General features: G+C 39.3%; 1 protein-coding gene across 1 annotated transcript in view; it reads left to right on the top strand.

The window, feature by feature from the left end:
• NMUR2 (neuromedin U receptor 2) overlaps positions 1–20609 on the top strand; it is a 290911-nt gene that overhangs the window by 157575 nt on the left and 112727 nt on the right. Inside the window, exon 2 of the mRNA XM_053719655.1 lies at positions 7169–7253. Coding sequence (XP_053575630.1) covers positions 7169–7253 — 85 coding nt within the window. The remainder of the gene's footprint in view (positions 1–7168; positions 7254–20609) is intronic.

Here is a 20609-nt window from a genome sequence, read left to right as displayed (position 1 = left end):
ATTTCAGGAACTCTGAGGCATTTTGGAAGCTGTGAATCTTGTGCTTGTAAAAAGTTTTAACTCCTTTGGCCAATAACTAAAATGGACTCTCTTACTTTACATTATTCTTAAAGTAAAAACATTAAAATTTTAAGTAACTTTTCCATTTTACTTCTTGTATCAAATTTGTTTTGTTCACTTGGTATCCTTTGTTCAAGAGTAAATCTAGGTAACCCCAAGAACAGCAATGCACTACTGGGAGCTAGCTGGTAAAGATGGCTGCCTATTTATGCCTTTTGTCATTGGCTCACCTGATGTGTTCAGCTAGCTCAAAAAAGTGCATTGCTGCTCCTTAGCCTACCTAGATATGCTTTTTAACAAAGGATACCAAGGGAACAAAGGAAATTTCATAATAGAAGTAAAATGGAAAGTTGTTTACAAAGTTCTATCTGAATCATAAAAATATAATTTTGAATTTACTATCATTTTATGCTTTGTCCTCTAAATTTATAGTCATCAATTCTCTCAGACTACTATCACTTAAAGGGACAGGCAACACCAGAATTTGTGTTGTTTTAAAAGATAGATAATCCCTTAATTACAGATTCCCCAGTTTTGCACAACCAACACAGTTATAATTATACACGTTTTACTCTGTAATTACCTTGTATCTAAGCCTTGGCAGGCTGCCCCCTTATTTAAGTTCTTTTGACAGACTTGCATTTTAGCCAATCAGAGCTGTCTGCATGGTAATTTCACGTCCTCAATGTTATCTATATGAAACACGTGAACTAATGCCCTCTAGTGGTTAAAAACTATCAAAATGAATTTAGATTAGAGGCTGCCTTCAAGTCTAAGAAATTAGCATTTGAACCTCCTAGGTTTAGCTTTCAACTAAGAATACAAAGAGAACAAAGAAAAATTGGTGATAAAAGTAAATTGGAAAGTTGTTTAAAATTACATGCCCTATTTGAAACATGAAAGTTTTTTTTGGACTTGACTGTCCTTTTAATATGAATTTCAACCCTCTCCTTCTAACCCTTTATAACATTTTGCAAAAGCAGAAAAAATAATTTGAATATATATATATATATATATATATATATTTTTTTTTTTTTTTTTTTCTCATCTGAAACCATTATAGGGTCAGTGTACTGTAAAATTGGTTACTCCTAAATAATTTCTCAGGGACTTCTAATAAAATCTGCAGAGTAAAAAGTGTGTTGTAAATATGTCCTTTAAGTTTGCTTTTATTTCTATATGAAATAGCTACATTTGCTAGTTGAAACCACAACTCATTTAAAGGGACACTTTACCCAAAAAATGTCTTTCATAATTAAGGTAGAGAATACAATTTTAATCAACATTCCAATTTACTTCTATTACCTAATTTGCTTTATTATTTAGATATCCTTTAATGAAGGAGTAGCAATGCACATGGTGAGCCAATCACAGGAGGCATCTATGTGCAGCTACCAATCAACAGCTACTAAGCATATCTAGATATGCTTTTCAGCAAAGAATATCAAACAAATAAAGCAAATTAGATAATATAAGTAAATTAGAAAGTTGTTTATAATTCTATGCTCTCTCTAAATCATGGAAGAAAAAAATTGGGTTTCATGTCCCTTTAATTAGGCCACATTTTTTGCGAGAGCAGACATCCTTATCTTATTTTTTTCTTTGTTTGCACAAAGCCAGTACTTAGAGAAATCAATTATTAATGGACATTTTAAAACCTAGCTCTTTAAGCCCCAACTTTGAGTGTATTTTATTTGACAGTTTCTTGTTTACATAGCTATCCTATAACCATTACTTAAATGGACAGTCAATACCAGATTTTTTGTTGTTTAAAAAGATAGATAATCCCTTTATTACCCATTCCCCAGTTTTGCATAACCAACACAGTTATAATAATACACTTTTACCCCTGTGGTTACCTTGTATCTAAGCCTCTGCAAAGTGCCCCCTTATTTCAGTTCTTTAGCCAATCAGTGCTTTCTTTTAACTGTTCTTTTATGAAACCAAAAATTGTGAATTCATAACAAAAATATGGATTTTTATTTTCATGAAATGATTATTCAAATGAATGCACTAATTTAAAGAAAACAAAGAAATGTTGACAAAATTCATCAGTATTATTTTTATTCCTTTAAATTAGCTGTAAAGTTTAAATACTCACCTTTAGCGCTTCTGGAGAGCAGTGATAATCCACACCCTTCTACAGAAAGGCCTGGGCAGAACTAATTGGAGGTTTAGCATGGCAAATTCCAGGGCCTACATTAAAGAAGGAGATCCTTTAGTACAGGCCCTGGGATCCACCTTGCTAAGCCTCCTATTAACAAGGCCCAGGGCTCTATGAAGAAGGATCAGATTGTCAGGGTTTCACCCTGATTTCAATATTATTTGCTGCTTTTTAATCTTGACTGCCATTTTGACTCACCTGTTCTCATTGCCTGCAAGCAGAGTGTGTAATGTTGTTCACTACTCCCAGGCTCCCTCTTATGGCCAAACTGGAGAACATCATCAGAGAGAGACATGTTGCAGTCCCAGGAGGATGATGTCATCACTCCATATTTAACTGCTTCAGTCCTGTTTGCCATTGCCTTGCATTATCTCTGATCTCTCTCTGTGAGTTCCTTTCTCTGTCTGTACCTTGTTTGGCGTCCCTTCTGGTTCCAGATCCCTGGCTAGTTCTTGACTTTGCTGATCTTCGTATTCCTATCCCCGACTCGTCTGACCACTCGCCTTGGTTCCTGACCGTGCTCTTCTGACTTTCTGCTCTGGCTTTGACTCCTGGCTTGTCATTTGGCTTTTGGACTTATTATTTTTCTTATTTTTTAAATAAAGTTGTGATTAATTTAGCATTTTAAGTCTCCGTCTGGTTCCTGGTACCCTGACTCTCCAGCTCGCTAGAGGTAAATATAAGGCTACAGGTGAACTTCATGACAAGACTGAGCACATCAACAAGACACAATGTAGTTATACTGCATCATTAAGGTATCTCCAAGGAAGAAATCTCCCAGGCAGACAGGGGTTTCCAGAAGTGCTGTCCAAGCTCTTCTGAAGAAGCACAATGAAACAGCAATGTTGAGGACTGCAGGCACAGTGACCGGCCAAGGAAAGACTTATCATGACTACTTCCCTTCACACTAGGAAGATGTCCAGCAGTGCCATCTGCTCAGAATTTCAAGAACCCCGTGGAAACCAGGTAAAATATATCTACTGTCTGGAGAAGTCTGCTAAGAAGCAGTCTTCATGGAAGATTTGTGGCCAAAAAGCCATAACTCTGATATAGAAACAAGACTAAGTGACTCAACTATGCACAAAAATACAAGAACTGGGTTACAGAAAAATGGCAATAGGTATTCTGGACTGATGAGTCACAATTTGAATGAAATATTTGGCTCAGCACAAGGCAGTTTATTTGCTGAAAGGCTGAAGATAGGTAAAATGATTAGTGTCTGCAAGCAACAGTGAACCATGGTGGAGGTTCCTTGAAAGTTTGGGGCTGTATTTCTGCAAATAGAATTGGGGATTTTGTCAGAATTAATGCTTTCCTCAATGCAGAGATGTGCAGGTAATTACTTGTCCATTATGCAATACAATCAGGGAGAAATCTGATTGGCCCCAAATTTATTCTGCAGCATGACAATGACCCCAAAGATACAGACAAAGTTATTAAGTACTGTCTTCAATGTAAAGAGGAACAAGGAGTCCTGGAGGTGGTGGTATGGCCCCTACAGAACCCAAGGGGTAGATTTACTAAATATTGAGCGGACATGATCCACTATAGTGAATCATGTCTGCTCGACATCACTAAATGCTAGTGAAATGCTTGTGGAATGCGCCCCCTGCTTACTGCTGGCCAATCGTTCACTAGCAGGGGCTGTCAATCATCCTAAAAGTTGGGGGACAGGTTAAGGAGCAGCTGTCTTATGATCGCTGCTTCTAAGCTTCCATTTCAGGCAAGCCTGAAGCAATGGGCCTCTGAAGCAGCATCCGCGGCTTCATAAATGATCTCAACATCATTGAGTCTGTCTGAGAGACAGAAGCAACCTAGACTGTCTAAATGCACAGAAGAGCTGTGGTTAGTTCTCCAAGATGTTTGGAACAACCTACCTGCCGAGTTCGTTAAAAAGCTCTGCACATGTGCACCTAGAAGAAGTTATGCTGTTTTGAAGGAAAATAATGGTAGCACCAAATATTAAATTGATTTAGATTTTTATTCTGTCCACTCACTTTGAATTTTAATTTATAAAAATAAATTATTAGCATTTCTATTTTTTTAAATCATTCTTACTTTACAGCATTTTTTACTTGCCTTTTGCTCAGTACTTTATATATACACTGAAATGATAAAATGATCTCTTCTTTATGTGGATTTAAATTGAGAACTTTATATATTCTTTAGCTTCCAGAATGTTGCATGCTGGTGACATCTCATTGTGATGAGGCTGCAGAATCTGAGTCACTGCCAGTAATGTGTGCAACGCTTGGCTGCCTTTCTTATCCCTTCAGTTTTATCAGGCATTTTTCCTCTTTAGACACAATGGGGACATATTGAAAATACTGATATTTTACAAGTGAATTTTATTTTTGGACTTTAGACCATGATTGTATGGTGATGATACATTCATTTGTTTTTTAAAGGGAAAGCCTTGGTTCAAAATTCAATTTTAGAAACTATCGGCCAGATTAAGATTGGAGCTTAAAAGGTTTTGCACAAGCAATATTGTTTTTTGGCGTTTGTAGCGCACAGGTTAAATTGCGCTGGTATTACAAGTTGAAAGTAAACGCGATCGCTTGAGAGCAATTCAAGTTAACACTCGTCAGCCTAGCACATCCACATAGCTCTGGTTAACTGTTTTGTGAAAAGTCTCACAAAACACATAAAAAAATTACATTACAAAGTACAGTAACACTCATAATAATGCCATCTAATAAAAATTAATAATAAAAAATGTTGCACAAAAAAATTATAAGGGCTTAAAGATATGAGGTCTCGGGTGTTAGAAAAAATGGCAGGCAAAGGGCTTTAACATTGAGGTAAATACATATACCTCACTAAATATGTATATGCATGTATATATAATTGTCTATATATGTGTACATATGTGTGTATTTATATGTGTATATATTGTAAGCATTTACAGACATACTGTATATACAAATATTAATTCATATGTATACATATATAGACATATATAGAAGTGCATTGGAGACCTTTGCAGTTAAAGGGCCAGTAAAGCCACCAAATAACGTTATATAATTCTGCACATAGTGCAGAATTATATAACATTAGCCTAGCACCAGTTTTTTAAATCCAAGTATTTCATTAATATTTACCTACGAAAACTAATTTTACAAACTGGTGCTCCTTGCTCTACTGAGCGGGTCTGTTCCTTTAATAAGCGCATCTGGGCACGCTGTCTAGTCACAGCTGGCCCGATCGTGCCATTAAACTAAATGTAGCTTGGTCCCGCTTTGGTCTGGTAGCGGGAGCGAGCTACATTTAAGTTTAATGGTGCGATCGAGTCGGCTGTGACTAGACAGCGTGCCCAGATGCGCTTAGGAAAGAAAGAGACCCGCTCAGTAGAGCAAGGAGCACCGGTCTGTAAAATTAGTTTTCGTAGGTAAATATTAATTAAACACTTTGATTTAGAAAGCTGGCACTAGGCTAATGTTATATAATTCTGCACTATGTAAATGAAAACATGTAAATGAAAACATGTAAAAACATGTTTATGCTATATTCATTTTTAATAAAGTGTTATACTGTGTATTTACTATAAATATTCCGCATTCCAATGTTCTGCACATAGGGGAATATGTTATGTGTATTTTTAAATAGATATTCCTATAAATATATATCTGTATATATCTATACCTATATTTAATCATGTGTGTGTGTATATATATATATATATATATATATATATATATATATATATATATATATAAAGGTAAAGATATATATTGTGCCAATAACATCATATATGTTTTTATGGACCAGATTACGAGTGGAGCTCAAAAGTTTTCGTGCAAGCAATATTGGGTCTTCACGTTTGTTTATATTTATTCATATATGTATTTATGAATAAATAGAACATTTTCTTCTATGTGTAGAACATTGGAATGTGAAATATTCATATTTTCATGTCAGATTAGCGCACAAGAGAATATGCGATCAGGATTGCTCGTGAGTTGGATGCTTTTTTTCCCACTTTTTTTGCCCCATTGACTTCTATGGAGGAATAGGTTATTGCGTACGCAATATTCTAAGTTCGGCTTTTTATATGCGTTGGGTTAGCACCAAAAGCTACTAATATTTAGGTAATAGCTGGAATTTATCTTAGCAAGTATCCATAAACATTCAGTTAACAGCCTGATATGTTGTTTGAAAAATACAAGTAGGAATAATATTACACATCACACAGATCAAGTAGTGAATACAGTATTGCACAGAGATGATAGGTCAACTCTAAAGTAAAGATTATTTTACAGGCAATCACTGGGTTAAAATAGTTGTTGTATGTGTTTAACCTCTTAAGGACATATGACGGAATTTTTCCGTCATAAAACAATTGAGCAAACTGAAAGCTGCGTCCTTAAAGGGTTAAGGGCTATGGAAAGGGTTAAATTAACTATGTGTTGTATGCAATCAGAGGATAAAATCTCATCCGTGTTTGATGCTTTCAAAAAAAGAGACAAATTACTTTAGTTTATATGTTTCAGACAACCAAGGTATAAAACGACTATTGCTGTTTTGTGTGTGCTACTGGAAACCAACTGATTATTGGGTGTTAATGGAAATCAAGTGTTACTGTTAACCTAATCACTAAAGGGATGCATCCAGATGGCTAGGGATCTGTTTGCACAACCTTGCAAAATAATTATTTGAAAAACTTTAAAAATGTTTTTAGTATGTTCATTTTTCACAATACAGCATTTTTCTATGTTTACAATATGCAGTTGCAATCTCCTTGTATACGTATTCACATTGTTTCATCACTAATTCTAATTCTACACTTGTTTTTGTGTTTGAAAAAAATTCAATTTGCCTTTAATTTTCATTCTATTTGTATGTCTGCTTTACTATCTCAAGAGTACTGAGTTCTTTTCTATGCTTTAAAGTATCCTGATCTGCTCTTTTTTAATAATACCATATATTTTTTTTTCTGCTCAGCTTAGGGGAGATAATTCGCTAGATACGGATAAAATGTCAGTGAGCGTCCAGAGACCTTCACGGAAATCAGTCACAAAGATGCTTTGTAAGTAAACAAGTTAAACACATATTATTATTTTAGAAAAATGTCACAGTTTCATCAGGTCATATATACATCTGTATATAAAAATGAATAGTTGTTGATAGCTTTTAAAATATAGGAAATGTGTCTTGGTGTATAATTCTTTGTTAGACATAAATCTATCCATTTATAATTCACCTGTTTTTTAATATAATAGAGATCTTAGTCGCACAGTTTAACTATAATAATGTACAATGTGTCACAATACAGACACTCTCTGATACTAAAATAGATTTGCTTTGTGAAACTGACTTGCTTTTTTCAATAAGGGCAACATTCTAATTCCCCTGTACTACTGCAGAACCCTTTCAGCCATTACTTTGAAAAGCCCTGTGCTCTCACCATTATAACTTCATATCAGTTTGGGACGTACAATATACAAAATGTTAACCTGAATCATATAGTTAATCATTTCATACGTAATTATTATTATTATTTTTTTTTTTTATTAATAAAACCCAAATTATCCAGATGCAGCATTCGTAACTAGCTTGTGGGACCTTAATTTGCCAAAACAGGTTGAAGCACTCCAGAATAATCTGATTCTTAAAAGTGGCCTGGACTCATATGGCCATCATTTTCTTAAAGGGATAGTCTACTTGAATTTTGTTAGCGTTTACAAGAAAGATAATCCCTTTATTACCCATTCCCCAATTTTGCATAACCAACTGTTATATAATTATACTTTGTATCTTTGTGACTACCTTGTAGCTAAGCCTCTGCAGAGGCCCCTCCACCTATCTCAGTGCTTTTTTCACATACTTGCATTTCAGCCAATTAGTGCTGATTCATGCATAACTCCACGGGAGTGACCACAATGTTATCTACATGGCACACACACACTAGCACTGCCTAGCTAATAAAATGCAGTGAGATAAGAGGCAGCTTTCATGGGCTTAGAAATCAGCCTATGACCCTACTAAGATTTATCCTTTAAAAAAGAACACCATGAAAATAAAGCAAATTTGAGGATTAAAGTAAATTGGAAAGTTGATTACAATTGCATGCCCTATCTAAATCATAAAAGTTTAATTTTGACTTAACCGTCCCTTTAACTAACAAATGATCAAATAGCAAATGTCATTCCATATAACTATTAAAGAAAACAGATATCATTATTCAAATAGCCCAGCGCTGCTGTTTCTAAAGCCTAGCATTTTATATAGGTATATCTTGAACATAGTGCTCCAACCTGATCAATCAAACATTTCATCATCAAGCAGATGTCAGCTAATCATATCTGCTTTGTACCTTTTTGAATAATAAACAATTATACGCAATGTACTTTTACTTTGTATTTATCTTAGACCATAAAAAGAGCTCATAAAACATCTTTCTTCCTGAATCTTATTAAATCCACATGTATCCTTTACTATTCTTTTATCCCAAATACAGGGAGTGCAGAATTATTAGGCAAGTTGTATTTTTGAGGATTAATTTTATTATTGAACAACAACCATGTTCTCAATGAACCCAAAAAAACTCATTAATATCAAAGCTGAATAGTTTTGGAAGTAGTTTTTAGTTTGTTTTTAGTTATAGCTATTTTAGGGGGATATCTGTGTGTGCAGGTGACTATTACTGTGCATAATTATTAGGCAACTTAACAAAAAACAAATATATACCCATTTCAATTATTTATTTTTACCAGTGAAACCAATATAACATCTCAACATTCACAAATATGGCCAAACTGGTGGCAAGTGGCATCTTGTTTGCGCCAAGTTTGCGCCTTGGTTTTTCCACACGCTTCTTGCGACCCTGTTGACTATTTTGAATGAAACGCTTGATTGTTCGATGATCACGCTTCAGAAGCTTTGCAATTTTAAGAGTGCTGCATCCCTCTGCAAGATATCTCACTATTTTTGACTTTTCTGAGCCTGTCAAGTCCTTCTTTTGACCCATTTTGCCAAAGGAAAGGAAGTTGCCTAATAATTATGCACACCTGATATAGGGCCACTTTGCCTTTATATTATTGGGGATTGCTTTAGAGTACTTTAGTGAAAGATCATGAAAAAAGTCAGATTTGCTAGAATAATTTTCTTTGTCAGATATCAACGATGACTGTCAAAGGAACTAATAATCCAATAACTTGTGTAGCAGAAAAACTACAATAGTATAACATATAACTTCAGTTTTTGACAAGTAGGAAAAAAGATTAATAGATTCCTTTGCTAGTGAGACTGGAATATAGACCCTTAAGCCTAGTCACAAACAATACATTTTTAAAATAATTTTGATACCATTGGGGAGATTTATCAAGCAGCCAATGCTGTTTGTTCTGCCCGAGGTTTCAGGTCCACCTGTAACCTAAGTTAAAAGCAGCGGTCGTAAGACCACTGCTCCTTAACTTGTCCGCCACCTTTTAGGTGGCAGACTGCAATCATCCCAATCAGATACGTTCGGGATAAATGACACCCCCTGCTAGCAGCCGATTTGCTGCAAATGTGCAGGATGCAGCATTGTACAAGCATTCCTTGTTAAATGCTTGTGCAATGTTAAATGCCGACAGCGTATGCTTACAGCATTTAGTGATGCTAGACGGACATAATTTGCTACACCGAATCATGTCCGCCTGATCTTTAATAAATTGACCCCATAGACTGATCTACCCAGTTTTATCGTTGGTGTTGATAATAATCATTTAGAAACATTCAGTTAATGATTTTTCTCAACAAAAGTAATTATTAAAGGGACACTAAACACTAAATAATTTCATCTGCCTCCCTTTAATCATGGGTGCCGTCATTATAGAACCTAGGTTGCCCTACAGGTTTCTGAAGGAAAGTTGGTTCACATATGCAAACGGGTCAGCACTAAAATGTAGTGAAATATAGATTCCAACATGGCGACACCCATGACTATAGAGGCGGGGAATAACCTCAGTACTATGCTTATTAAAGGTATTTATGGCCAGATTACGGGTGGTGCGTTAACAGTAACAAGCAAGCAAAAGGGGATTATTGTGGGTGTCTGCGAGTGTCGGGTTTAGCAGTCGCATTACATGTTGAAAGTAAACATGAACACATAAATACAATTGTGATTTACGCTAGAATGATTACCTCGCCCTTAGAGAACTTTTACAAAACAAAAAAGTGTCACAAAACACGTTAAAAATGCATTAAAAAGTACTGTTTCACTCATAATAACACTATCTAAGTACAATTATTAAAAACAATATTGCACAAAAAATAATAAGGGCTTAAAGATATGAGCTCTCCGGTGTTAGAAAAAAAGACAGGCAATAGGCTTTAACATAGGGATACATACAGATGCATGTCTTAATATATATATATATATATATATATATATATATATATATATATATATATATATATATATATATATATATATATATAATAGAGCATAGAACAAAGCACTCACTGGACTTTAGACATCAAGCGTGAAAATTTTTTTAATGTGACGTTTCGGGACTTCAAACATTCCTTCCTCTGACAAACAAAAGATGCAAATAAACAGGCTTATAAAGGCCTACATAACCCTCCCCCAAGAGAAGCTCCAATCACTGGAGATTGTGTGCAAAATTCATAGACAAAACCAATTAATGTTTAGGTGGACTCTCATTCATATACAATGTAAATGACCATATAATAAAAGTGTCAGTAATGAAAATAATATGCAAAAACTAATAATTAATGATGGATCATAGTTGATAAGTGTAAGTAAATAAAAATTAAAGTGAATATGCGGTTAAAAATTGATAATGCTAAATGTCCATAATCCCAAATCGCAAAACACCCCTATGTAGAATATGGACTGTCCCAAATCGGACAATTTCCCACGTCACGTTAAACACCGCCCAACACCTCTAATTGGTTAGAGCAATGTGTTCCTAAGGGCAACGTCACAGCTAGCACTAACGTCAATTCTTGTGAAATGGTGTGTATCGCATCAAACAATCAGCACAGAGTAGTCAACCTGGCCCCTTATACTATCTTGTACTATCGAAATGAAATCCACTGGCCATCCTTATTGCTGATGCCAATTTTAATGTATCACAGACAAAAGACGGCACTTAGACACGCTCCCTCAGATCATGAAGGCTAAGTGTTCACGTTGCCTAGGCAACACGGATCAACAAAACCCACACATCACATTCCAAAACAGCTGTTGCCAATTAGGGAGGGGAGGGGGAGGAGGGAAGAAAGAGGAAGGGGAGAAGAAAGGAAGGGACAAGGGGGGAAGAAAGAAAGAAAGAAAGAAAGAAAGAAAGAAAGAGAAGAAAGAGGAGGAGATAAATAAGAAAGAAGAAAAGAAAAGAAGAAACAGAAAAAGAAGAAAAAAGAAGAAAAAGAAAAAGAAGAAGAAAGAAAAAAGGAAAAAGAAGAAAAAGAAGAAAAGAAGAAAAAAGAGAAAGAAATGAGAAACAGTATGTTGTCTCAAAATAATGGAATTATGTGCTCCCATCACAGTATAGATCTAAAGGACCCACAATAAATAATAGGGTAATTTCCCTAATCAAGTCCCCATTAGCCAAGGAATGCTTGCCATCCTGTATGGGTATTCAGGCCTCTCGGAGTCAATGTTCCCAGTTCATGTATCCACTGGGTCTCTTTCTGAAGTAGTATCTTGGCTCTTTTTCCACCTCTATTCAAACTTGGCACATGGTCAATCAAACAAAATCTCAGGTCAGTCACAGTATGGCCCTTCTCGAGAAAATGTCGAGCCACGGTTGGTCAGCTTTATCATTCTTCAGAGCTAATCTTATGCTCGACCGGTGGTTCGCCATCCTAGTCCTGGCATCATCAGTGGTCTTGCCAATGTAAAACATTCCACATGGACAATTCAGTAGATATATAACGTGGGTGGTCGTGCACGTTTGAAAAAAATTTATCCTATATTTTCTTTTCAGGATGCTGAAAGTTGTTGCCTGCATGCATGCTATTGCAAGTAACGCAACCAAGACATTTGAAGCACCCATTCTTCTTCCTCAGCCATGTTTGTTTATCTGGCACGGGCAAAATATCGGTCTTCATGAGAGAATCTCTAAGGCTTCTACCCCTACGATATGCCAGACGTGGTGTGTCCCACTGTGTGAATGGCAAAGTGGTGTCTGTTTCAATCAATTTCCATTCTTCCTTGATTGCTCTAGAGATCCGATACTGGTCAGGGGAATAAGTTGTCAAAAAGGTTAGTTGTTTCTTATAGTCACCTGCAACTTTGTTGGTCCCAGTCTCTTCCTGGGCCGCCTATTCACACATTGTCTTGAGTTCCTTCCTCTTGTATTCCCTCTGAACAAAACTGTCAGTCATCTCCATTAGTTGTTTACGGCATCGTTCAGGGTCCATGTTGTTACGTATTACCCTTTGGAATTGGGCTTTCGATATGTTTCTGATGAGGGACGGCTGATGGCAACTCTTTGCATGGAGAATCGTATTTCTATCAGTATTCTTTCTGAACAGTGTAGTGCCAATAGAGCCTGAGGTTTTGAATACCCTTACATCTAGATAGTCCACAGACTCACTACTGACCATAAATTGAAACCTAATGGTGCTATCGAGAGTATTGAGTGTCTGAACCCATTCCTCGAAGGTCTGCCTGTCATCCTGCCAGATCAAAAACAGGTCATCAATATATCTACAATAGAATTTTATAGATGTGTTGTCATAGACCTTCATATATGTTGTCTCATATTCTGCCATGTATAAATTCGCCAGTGATGGGGCCACATTCGACCCCATCACTGTGCCTGCAGTTTGAAGAAAGAATTTATCATCAAATCGGAAATAATTTCATTCTAGGCATATAGTCAGAAGCTCCATCAAGACATATTCAGGTGGACCAATATATGGTGTATCTCTTAAGCCATTTGCCACTGCTGCTATCCCTCCTGAATGAGGGATTACAGTATAAAGACTACTAGAGACATCCATGGTGACTAAAAGGTCAGTTTCTGTAATGTCCTTCAAACTTGTGATCTTTTGTATGAATGATGTTGAGTCCTGTATGTATGATTTCATTCTCTTCACAAGTGGTTGGAGAAAGGGATCGACAAATATAGCCAACGGCTGAAGAAGGGATCCTCGGGCTGAGACAATCGGTCGACCTGGAGGATGCTTTAGGTCCTTATGTATTTTGGGCAACGTGTACATGATCGGGATAATAGGAAAATCCTTCTGTAAGAACCTGAATTCTTGTTCAGTGATGAGTCCCTCTTGTTTCCATAAGGTGATCTTACCATCAATCTCACGTTTCAATGCCAAGGTGGGATCCTTCTCCAATATCTGATACGTTTTCTCATCCATCAGTTGGTGATTGATCTCTTGTTTGTAATAAAGTAGGTCCATCACTACGACAGCCCCGCCTTTGTCAGCAGGGCGTATCACTATCGTAGGATCATCCCTTAGGGATTTCAGCGCTCTTCTTTCTTCTTTAGACAGGTTATCCTGTTGTCTCCTGCTGTTCTGTGATTCTTGTGACAAATTTGTTAGTTTCTTAGTGTATGTGGTGATAGAAGTATTATTAGAGCTTGGATCAAAACTGCCAGCTGTTCTGAAATGTTGTTCCGTGTCACCAGTGTTGCCAAAATATTCTTTGAGACATAAAAGTCTACCAAAACGTTGGATATCAATGTATGTCTTAAAGGTGTTCATCCTTGTAGTAGGTACAAACGATAATCCTTTATTAAGTGTGACTGTTCAGCTGTAGATAACATCCTAGAGCTAATGTTGAAAACATTATTCTCTATCTCCTCCGGTTTGAGGGGCGGCAGAACATGCCCCCCCTTCTCGTGCGCTGGATGCTGACCTCATTAGATTTGGATCAATTGACGAACAACAGATAGAGGAATCTAATCAATCTCTTTATAACACATGGGCACAATTTAAGCAAAGGGAAATTGACCTCAACCTCCATGGTACCTACTTATCAGAATACCATAAGAAGAGAATGCTACCCAGAGGCTTTCGTATTAGAAATGTCCCAACGATTGGCAGATCAAGTGCTGAATTTTGCACCAATTGGTGCAAAATTCTGAACAAAAGTTCCTTTGATTTGATGTTGTTAGTAATTCGTGAAGCTGGCAGGCTATTTCAGGAGGTGAAAATTGAAATACGGACTTTTGAGACTGAACAACTGAATAAACTTAGGGTGGACAACACATGTGACTGGCTAGATAAACTAGCTAAGCAAGTAAAAATATACAAACAAGAATTAATCTCCTTTAAAAATCGAAAACTGCAGACGGTGGGGTTGGACTAAATGCACAAGAGTGTTTACCGCTGGATGTTGGCACCTGAGGAGAGGAAACAATTGAGACCAAGAAGGGAAAGAAGGCATACTAAAAGATCAATTAATACAGTGGACACCAGCTCAGGGGAAAGTACTGATCCTGAGAGTACCCTTAATCCTGAAGCCCCCAGCTTCTCAGGAATCACAACAAGATCCAGGGGTTCCGGTAACCAACAGCATTGGGACAGTCCATTAGAGAATGCTTCCACACGTCCACCATTGGCACCGTATTCAACTTCAGCAAATCGTTTTTTTAGGATGAGGACCCGGCCGCACATGAGAAGGGGGGGGGGGCATGTCCCGCCGCCCCTCAAACAGGAGGATATAGAGAATAATGTTTTCAACATTAGCTCAAGGATGTTATCTACAGCTGAACAGTCACTACTTAATAAAGGATTATTGTTTGTACCTACTACAAGGATGAACACCTTTGAGACATACATTGATATCCAACGTTTTGGTAGACTTTTACGTCTCAAAGAATATTTTGGCAACACTGGTGACACGGAACAACATTTCAGAACAGTTGGCAGTTTTGATCCAAGCTCTAATAATACTTCTATCACCACTTACACTAAGTACCTAACAAATTTGTCACAAGAATCACAGAACAGCAGGAGACAACAGGATAACCTGTCTAAAGAAGAAAGAGGAGTGCTGAAATCCCTAAGGGATGATCCTACGATAGTGATATGCCCTGCTGACAAAGGCGGGGCTGTCGTAGTGATGGACCTACTTTATTACAAACAAGAGATCAATCGCTAACTGATGGATGAGAAAACGTATCAGATATTGGAGAAGGATCCCACCTTGGCATTGAAACATGAGATTGATGGTAAGATCACCTTATGAAAACAAGAGGGACTCATCACTGAACAAGAATTCAGGTTCTTACAGAAGGATTTTCCTATTATACCGATCATGTACACGTTGCCGAAAATACATACGGACCAAAAGCATCCTCCAGGTCTACTGATTGTCTCAGCACGAGGATCCCTTCTTCAGCCGTTGGCTATATTTGTCGATCACTTTCTCCAACCACTTGTGAAGAGAATGAAATCATACATACAGGACTCAACATCATTCATACAAAAGATCACAAGTTTGAAGTACATTACAGAAACTGACCTTTTAGTCACCATGGACGTCTCTAGTCTTTATACTGTAATCCCTCATTCAGGAGGGATAGCAGCAGTGGCAAATGGCCTAAGACATACACCATATATTGGTCCACCTGAATATGTCTTGATGGAGCTTCTGACTATATGCCTAGAATGAAATTATTTCCAATTTGATGATAAATTCTTTCTTCAAACTGCAGGCACAGCGATGGGGTCAAATGTGGCCCCATCACTGGCGAATTTATACATGGCAGAATATGAGACAACATATATGAAGGTCTATGACAACACATCTATAAAATTCTATTGTAGATATATCGATGACCTGTTTTTGATCTGGCAGGATGACAGGCAGACCTTCGAGGAATGGGTTCAGACACTCAATACTCTCGATAGCACCATTAGGTTTCAATTTATGGCCAGTAGTGAGTCAGTGGACTATCTAGTAGTGATGTTGCGAATAGTTTGCCGGTGAACATAGCTTGTTCGCGTTCACCGCGGCGGGCGAACATATGCAATGTTCGATCCGCCCCCTATTCGTCATCATTGAGTAAACTTTGACCCTGTATCTCACAGTCTGCAGACACATTTCAGCCTATCAGCAGCAGACACTCCCTCCCAGACCCTCCCAGCTCCTGGGCAGCAGCCATTTTAGATTCATTCTGATCCTGCATTCTTAGTGAGTGCAGGGATGGTATAGCTGCTGCTGATTTTATAGGAAATTGATAGCTAGGCTAGTGTATTCAGTGTCCACTACAGTCCTGAAGGACTCATCTGATCTCTGCTGTAAGGAAAGCACCCCAAAAAGCCCTTTTTAGGGCTAGAACATATTTTTTTTTTTTTGCCTGTGTAATTTTGACTGTGAAACATCAGTCTGCTAGTGTAATCTAATTGCAGTTGCCTGCCTGCCAGCGTGTGTGCCAGGCCCACTTGCTAAGTGCCACCACTCATATCTATTGTAACAGTAGTGTAATTTTTTTTTAAAAAAAGCTTTTTTGACTGTGAAACATCAGTCTGCTAGTGTAATCTAATTGCAGTTGCCTGCCTGCCAGCGTGTGTGCCAGGCCCACTTGCCAACTAGTGCCACCACTCATATCTCTTGTAACAGTAGTGTAAATTTAAAAAAAAAAAACTTTTTTGACTGTGAAACATCAGTCTGCTAGTGTAATCTAATAGCAGTTGCCTGCCTGCCAGCGTGTGTGTCAGGCCCACTTGCCCACAGTGCCACCACTCATATCTGTTGTAACAGTAGTGTAAATTTAAAAAAAAAACTTTTTTGACTGTGAAACATCAGTCTGCTAGTGTAATCTAATAGCAGTTGCCTGCCTGCTAGCGTGTGTGTGCCAGGCCCACTTGCCAACTAGTGCCACCACTCATATCTGTTGTAACAGTAGTGTAAATTTTGTAAACAAAAACTTTTTTGACTGTGAAACATCAGTCTGCTAGTGTAATCTAATTGCAGTTGCCTGCCTGCCAGCATGTGTGCCAGGCCCACTTGCTAAGTGCCACCACTCATATCTGTTGTAACAGTAGTGTAAATTTAAAAAAAAAAACTTTTTTGACTGTGAAACATCAGTCTGCTAGTATAATCTAATTGTAGTTGCCTGAATGCTAGCGTGTGTGCCAGGCCCACTTGCCAACTAGTGCCACCACTCATATCTGTTGTAACAGTAGTGTAAATTTAAAAAAAAAACTTTTTTGACTGTGAAACATCAGTCTGCGAGTGTTATCTAATTCTAGTTGCCTGCCTGCCAGTGTGTGTGCCAGGCCCACTTGCCAACTAGTGCCACCACTCATATCTGTTGTAACAGTAGTGTAAATTTTAAAAAAATAACTTTTTTGACTGTGAAACATCAGTCTGCTAGTGTAATCTAATTGCAGTTGCCTGCCTGCTAGCGTGTGTGCCAGGCCCACTTGCCCAGTGCCACCACTCATATCTGGTGTAACAGTAGTGTAAATAATTTAAAAAAAAAAACTTTTTTGACTGTGAAAGATCAGTCTGCTAGTGTAATCTAATTGCAGTTGCCTGCCTGCCGGCGTGTGTGCCAGGCTCACAGAGTATACTGTGCCCACTTGCCCAGTGGCACCACTCATATCTTGTTTATTAGTAGTGTAAGTGTACATTTAAAAAAATAAAAACTTTTTGGACTGTGAAAAATCAGTCTGCTTTTTTGTGTCAGGCTCAAAGCGTATACTGTGCCCACTTGCCCAGTGCCACCACTCATATCTTGTTTAATAGTAGTGTAAGGTGCCGTCGTGGTCGTGATGCTGTGATTCCCTTTGGCCGTAGAATAATGCCAAGTGTTCAGAGGCCAAGTCCCATGAACTCGAAAAGTTCTGAGGAGGACATAGTTGAATTTTTAACACAGGACACCCAATCTTCTATAGCTTCCGCTCCGAACCTTGACGCACCATCCTCCTCCAGCTTATCTTCGGGCACCTCTCAAGTTACCACCACTCGCACGCCTGCTGCCACCACCAACACTAGCACCACAGCCACTTCACTTGATGTGTCAGAGGAGTTTTTTACACATCAGTTGGAAGAAATGAGTGATACGCAACCATCATTGACAGAGGATGTAGATAACAGTGATATGTCTCAGTCAGGTAGCATTACAGACATGGACGTACTGTGTGATGATGATGATGTTGTACCCGCTGCTGCTTCCTTTGTTGATTTGTCAGATACAAGTGAAGCGGTTGATGATGACGATGCGTCCGTGGATGTCACGTGGGTGCCCGCTAGAAGAGAAGAAGAACAGGGGGAAAGTTCAGGTTGGGAGACAGAGAGGAGGAGGAGGAGACGAGTTGGAAGCAGGGGGAGGTCGTCTCAAGGAGCTAGTGGCACAGTCAGACAGCATGCATCGGCATCCGGGGTCAGCCAGACAGCACGCCAATCAACGCATGCTGTTGCCACCACCAGAATGCCGTCATCGCAGAGCTCAGCAGTGTGGCATTTTTTGTGTGTGTCTGCCTCTGACAACAGAGATGCCATTTGCAATCTGTGCCAAAAGAAACTGAGTCGTGGGAAGTGCAACACCCACCTAGGTACAACTGCTCTGTGAAGGCACATGATCGCACATCACAAACGCCTATGGGATCAACACATGAGTAGAAGCAGCACAAAAAACTCAAAGCCGCCATCCTCCTCCTGGTCCAGCATCTTCAGCCACGTCAACCACTGCTGTCCTCCTTGCCCCCTCTCAACCATCCACCACTCAGTCTCTCTTCCGGAGCAGTTCCTGCTCATCTGCCCACAGTCAGGTGTCTGTCAAGGACATGTTTGAGCGTAAGAAGTCAATGTCACAAAGTCACCCCCTTGCCTGGCGTCTGACAGCTGGCTTGTCTGAACTCTTAGCCCGCCAGCTTTTACCATACAAGCTGGTGGAGTCTGAGGCATTTAAAACATTTGTAGCTATTGGGACACCGCAGTGGAAGGTACCCAGCCAAAATTTCTTTTCACAAAAGGCAATCCCCAACCTGTACTCGATTGTGCGAAAGGAAGTAATGGCATGTCTGGCACACAGTGTTGGGGCAAGGGTCCATATGACCACTAATAGCTGGTCTGCAAAGCATGGTCAGGGCAGGTATATCACCTACACTGCGCATTGGGTAAACCTGCTGACGGCTGCCAAGCATGGAATGCATGGCTCTGCAGAGGAGGAGTTGGTGACACCGCCACGACTTGCATGCAGGCATGCTGCCACCTCCTCTACTCCTTCTACTCCATCCTCTTCCATAACCTCCTCGGCTGAGTCCTCATCTGCTGCTGCGTCATGCTCCACATCAATGGCACCCCCCCAGCTCCGCAGGTACTATTCCACATTCCGGATACGGCAGTGTCACGCCGTCTTGGGGTTTATTTGCCTGAAAGCAGAGAGTCACACCGGACCAGCACTCCGGTCCGCCCTGAATGCACAGGTGGTTCAGTGGCTGACTCCGCACCAACTGGAGATCGGCAAAGTGGTTTCTGACAACGGAAGTAATTTGGTGGCGGCATAGAAATTGGTGAAGTTGACACATGTGCCGTGCATGGCACATGTGTGTAATCTGATCGTACAACGCTTTTTGCATAAGTACCCAGGCTTACAGGACGTCCTGAAGCAGGCCAGGAAGGTGTGTGGCCATTTGAGGCGTTCCTACACGGCCATGGCGCACTTTTCCGATATCCAGCGACGAAACAACATGCCAGTGAGGCGCTTGATTTGCGACTGCCCGACACGTTGGAATTCAACACTCCTAATGTTCGACCGCCTGCTCCAACAAGAAAAAGCCGTTAACGAGTATTTGTATGACCGGGGTGCTAGGACAGCCTCTGTGGAGCTGGGATTTTTTTTGCCACGTTACTGGGCGCTCATGCGCAATGCCTGTAGGCTCATGCGTCCTTTTGAGGAGGTGACAAACCTAGTCAGTTGCACCGAAGGCACCATCAGCGACATCATACCATTTGTTTTCTTCCTGGAGTGTGCCCTGCGAAGAGTGCTGGATCAAGCCGTAGATGAGCGTGAAGAGGAAGAGTTGTGGTCACCATCACCACCAGAAACAGGCTTATCAGCATCGCTTGCTGGACCTGCGGCAATGCTGGAAGAGGATTGTGAGGAAGAGGAGTCAGAGGAGGAATGTGGCTTTGATGAGGAAGAGGAGGAAGACCAACCACAACAGGCATCCCAGGGTGCTTGTTGTCACCTATATGGTACGTGGTGTTGTAAGTGGCAGGGGGAAGAAGATACCTTCAGTGAGATCACTGAGGATGAGGAACGGGACATGAGTAGCTCGGCATCCAACCTTTTGCAAATGGGGTCTTTCATGCTGTTGTGCCTGTTGAGGGACCCTCGTATAAAAAAGCTGAAGGAGAACAACCTGTACTGGGTGTCCACGCTACTAGACCCCCGGTATAAGCATAAAGTGCCAGAAATGTTACCGAATTACAACAAGTCGGAAAGGATGC

Source organism: Bombina bombina, chromosome 6 (genome assembly GCF_027579735.1).
Source record: "Bombina bombina isolate aBomBom1 chromosome 6, aBomBom1.pri, whole genome shotgun sequence".
In the NCBI taxonomy this organism is placed as follows: Eukaryota; Metazoa; Chordata; class Amphibia; order Anura; family Bombinatoridae; genus Bombina; species Bombina bombina.
Note: the sequence above shows the minus strand (reverse complement) of the source record. Positions and strands in the feature narration are given on the sequence as shown.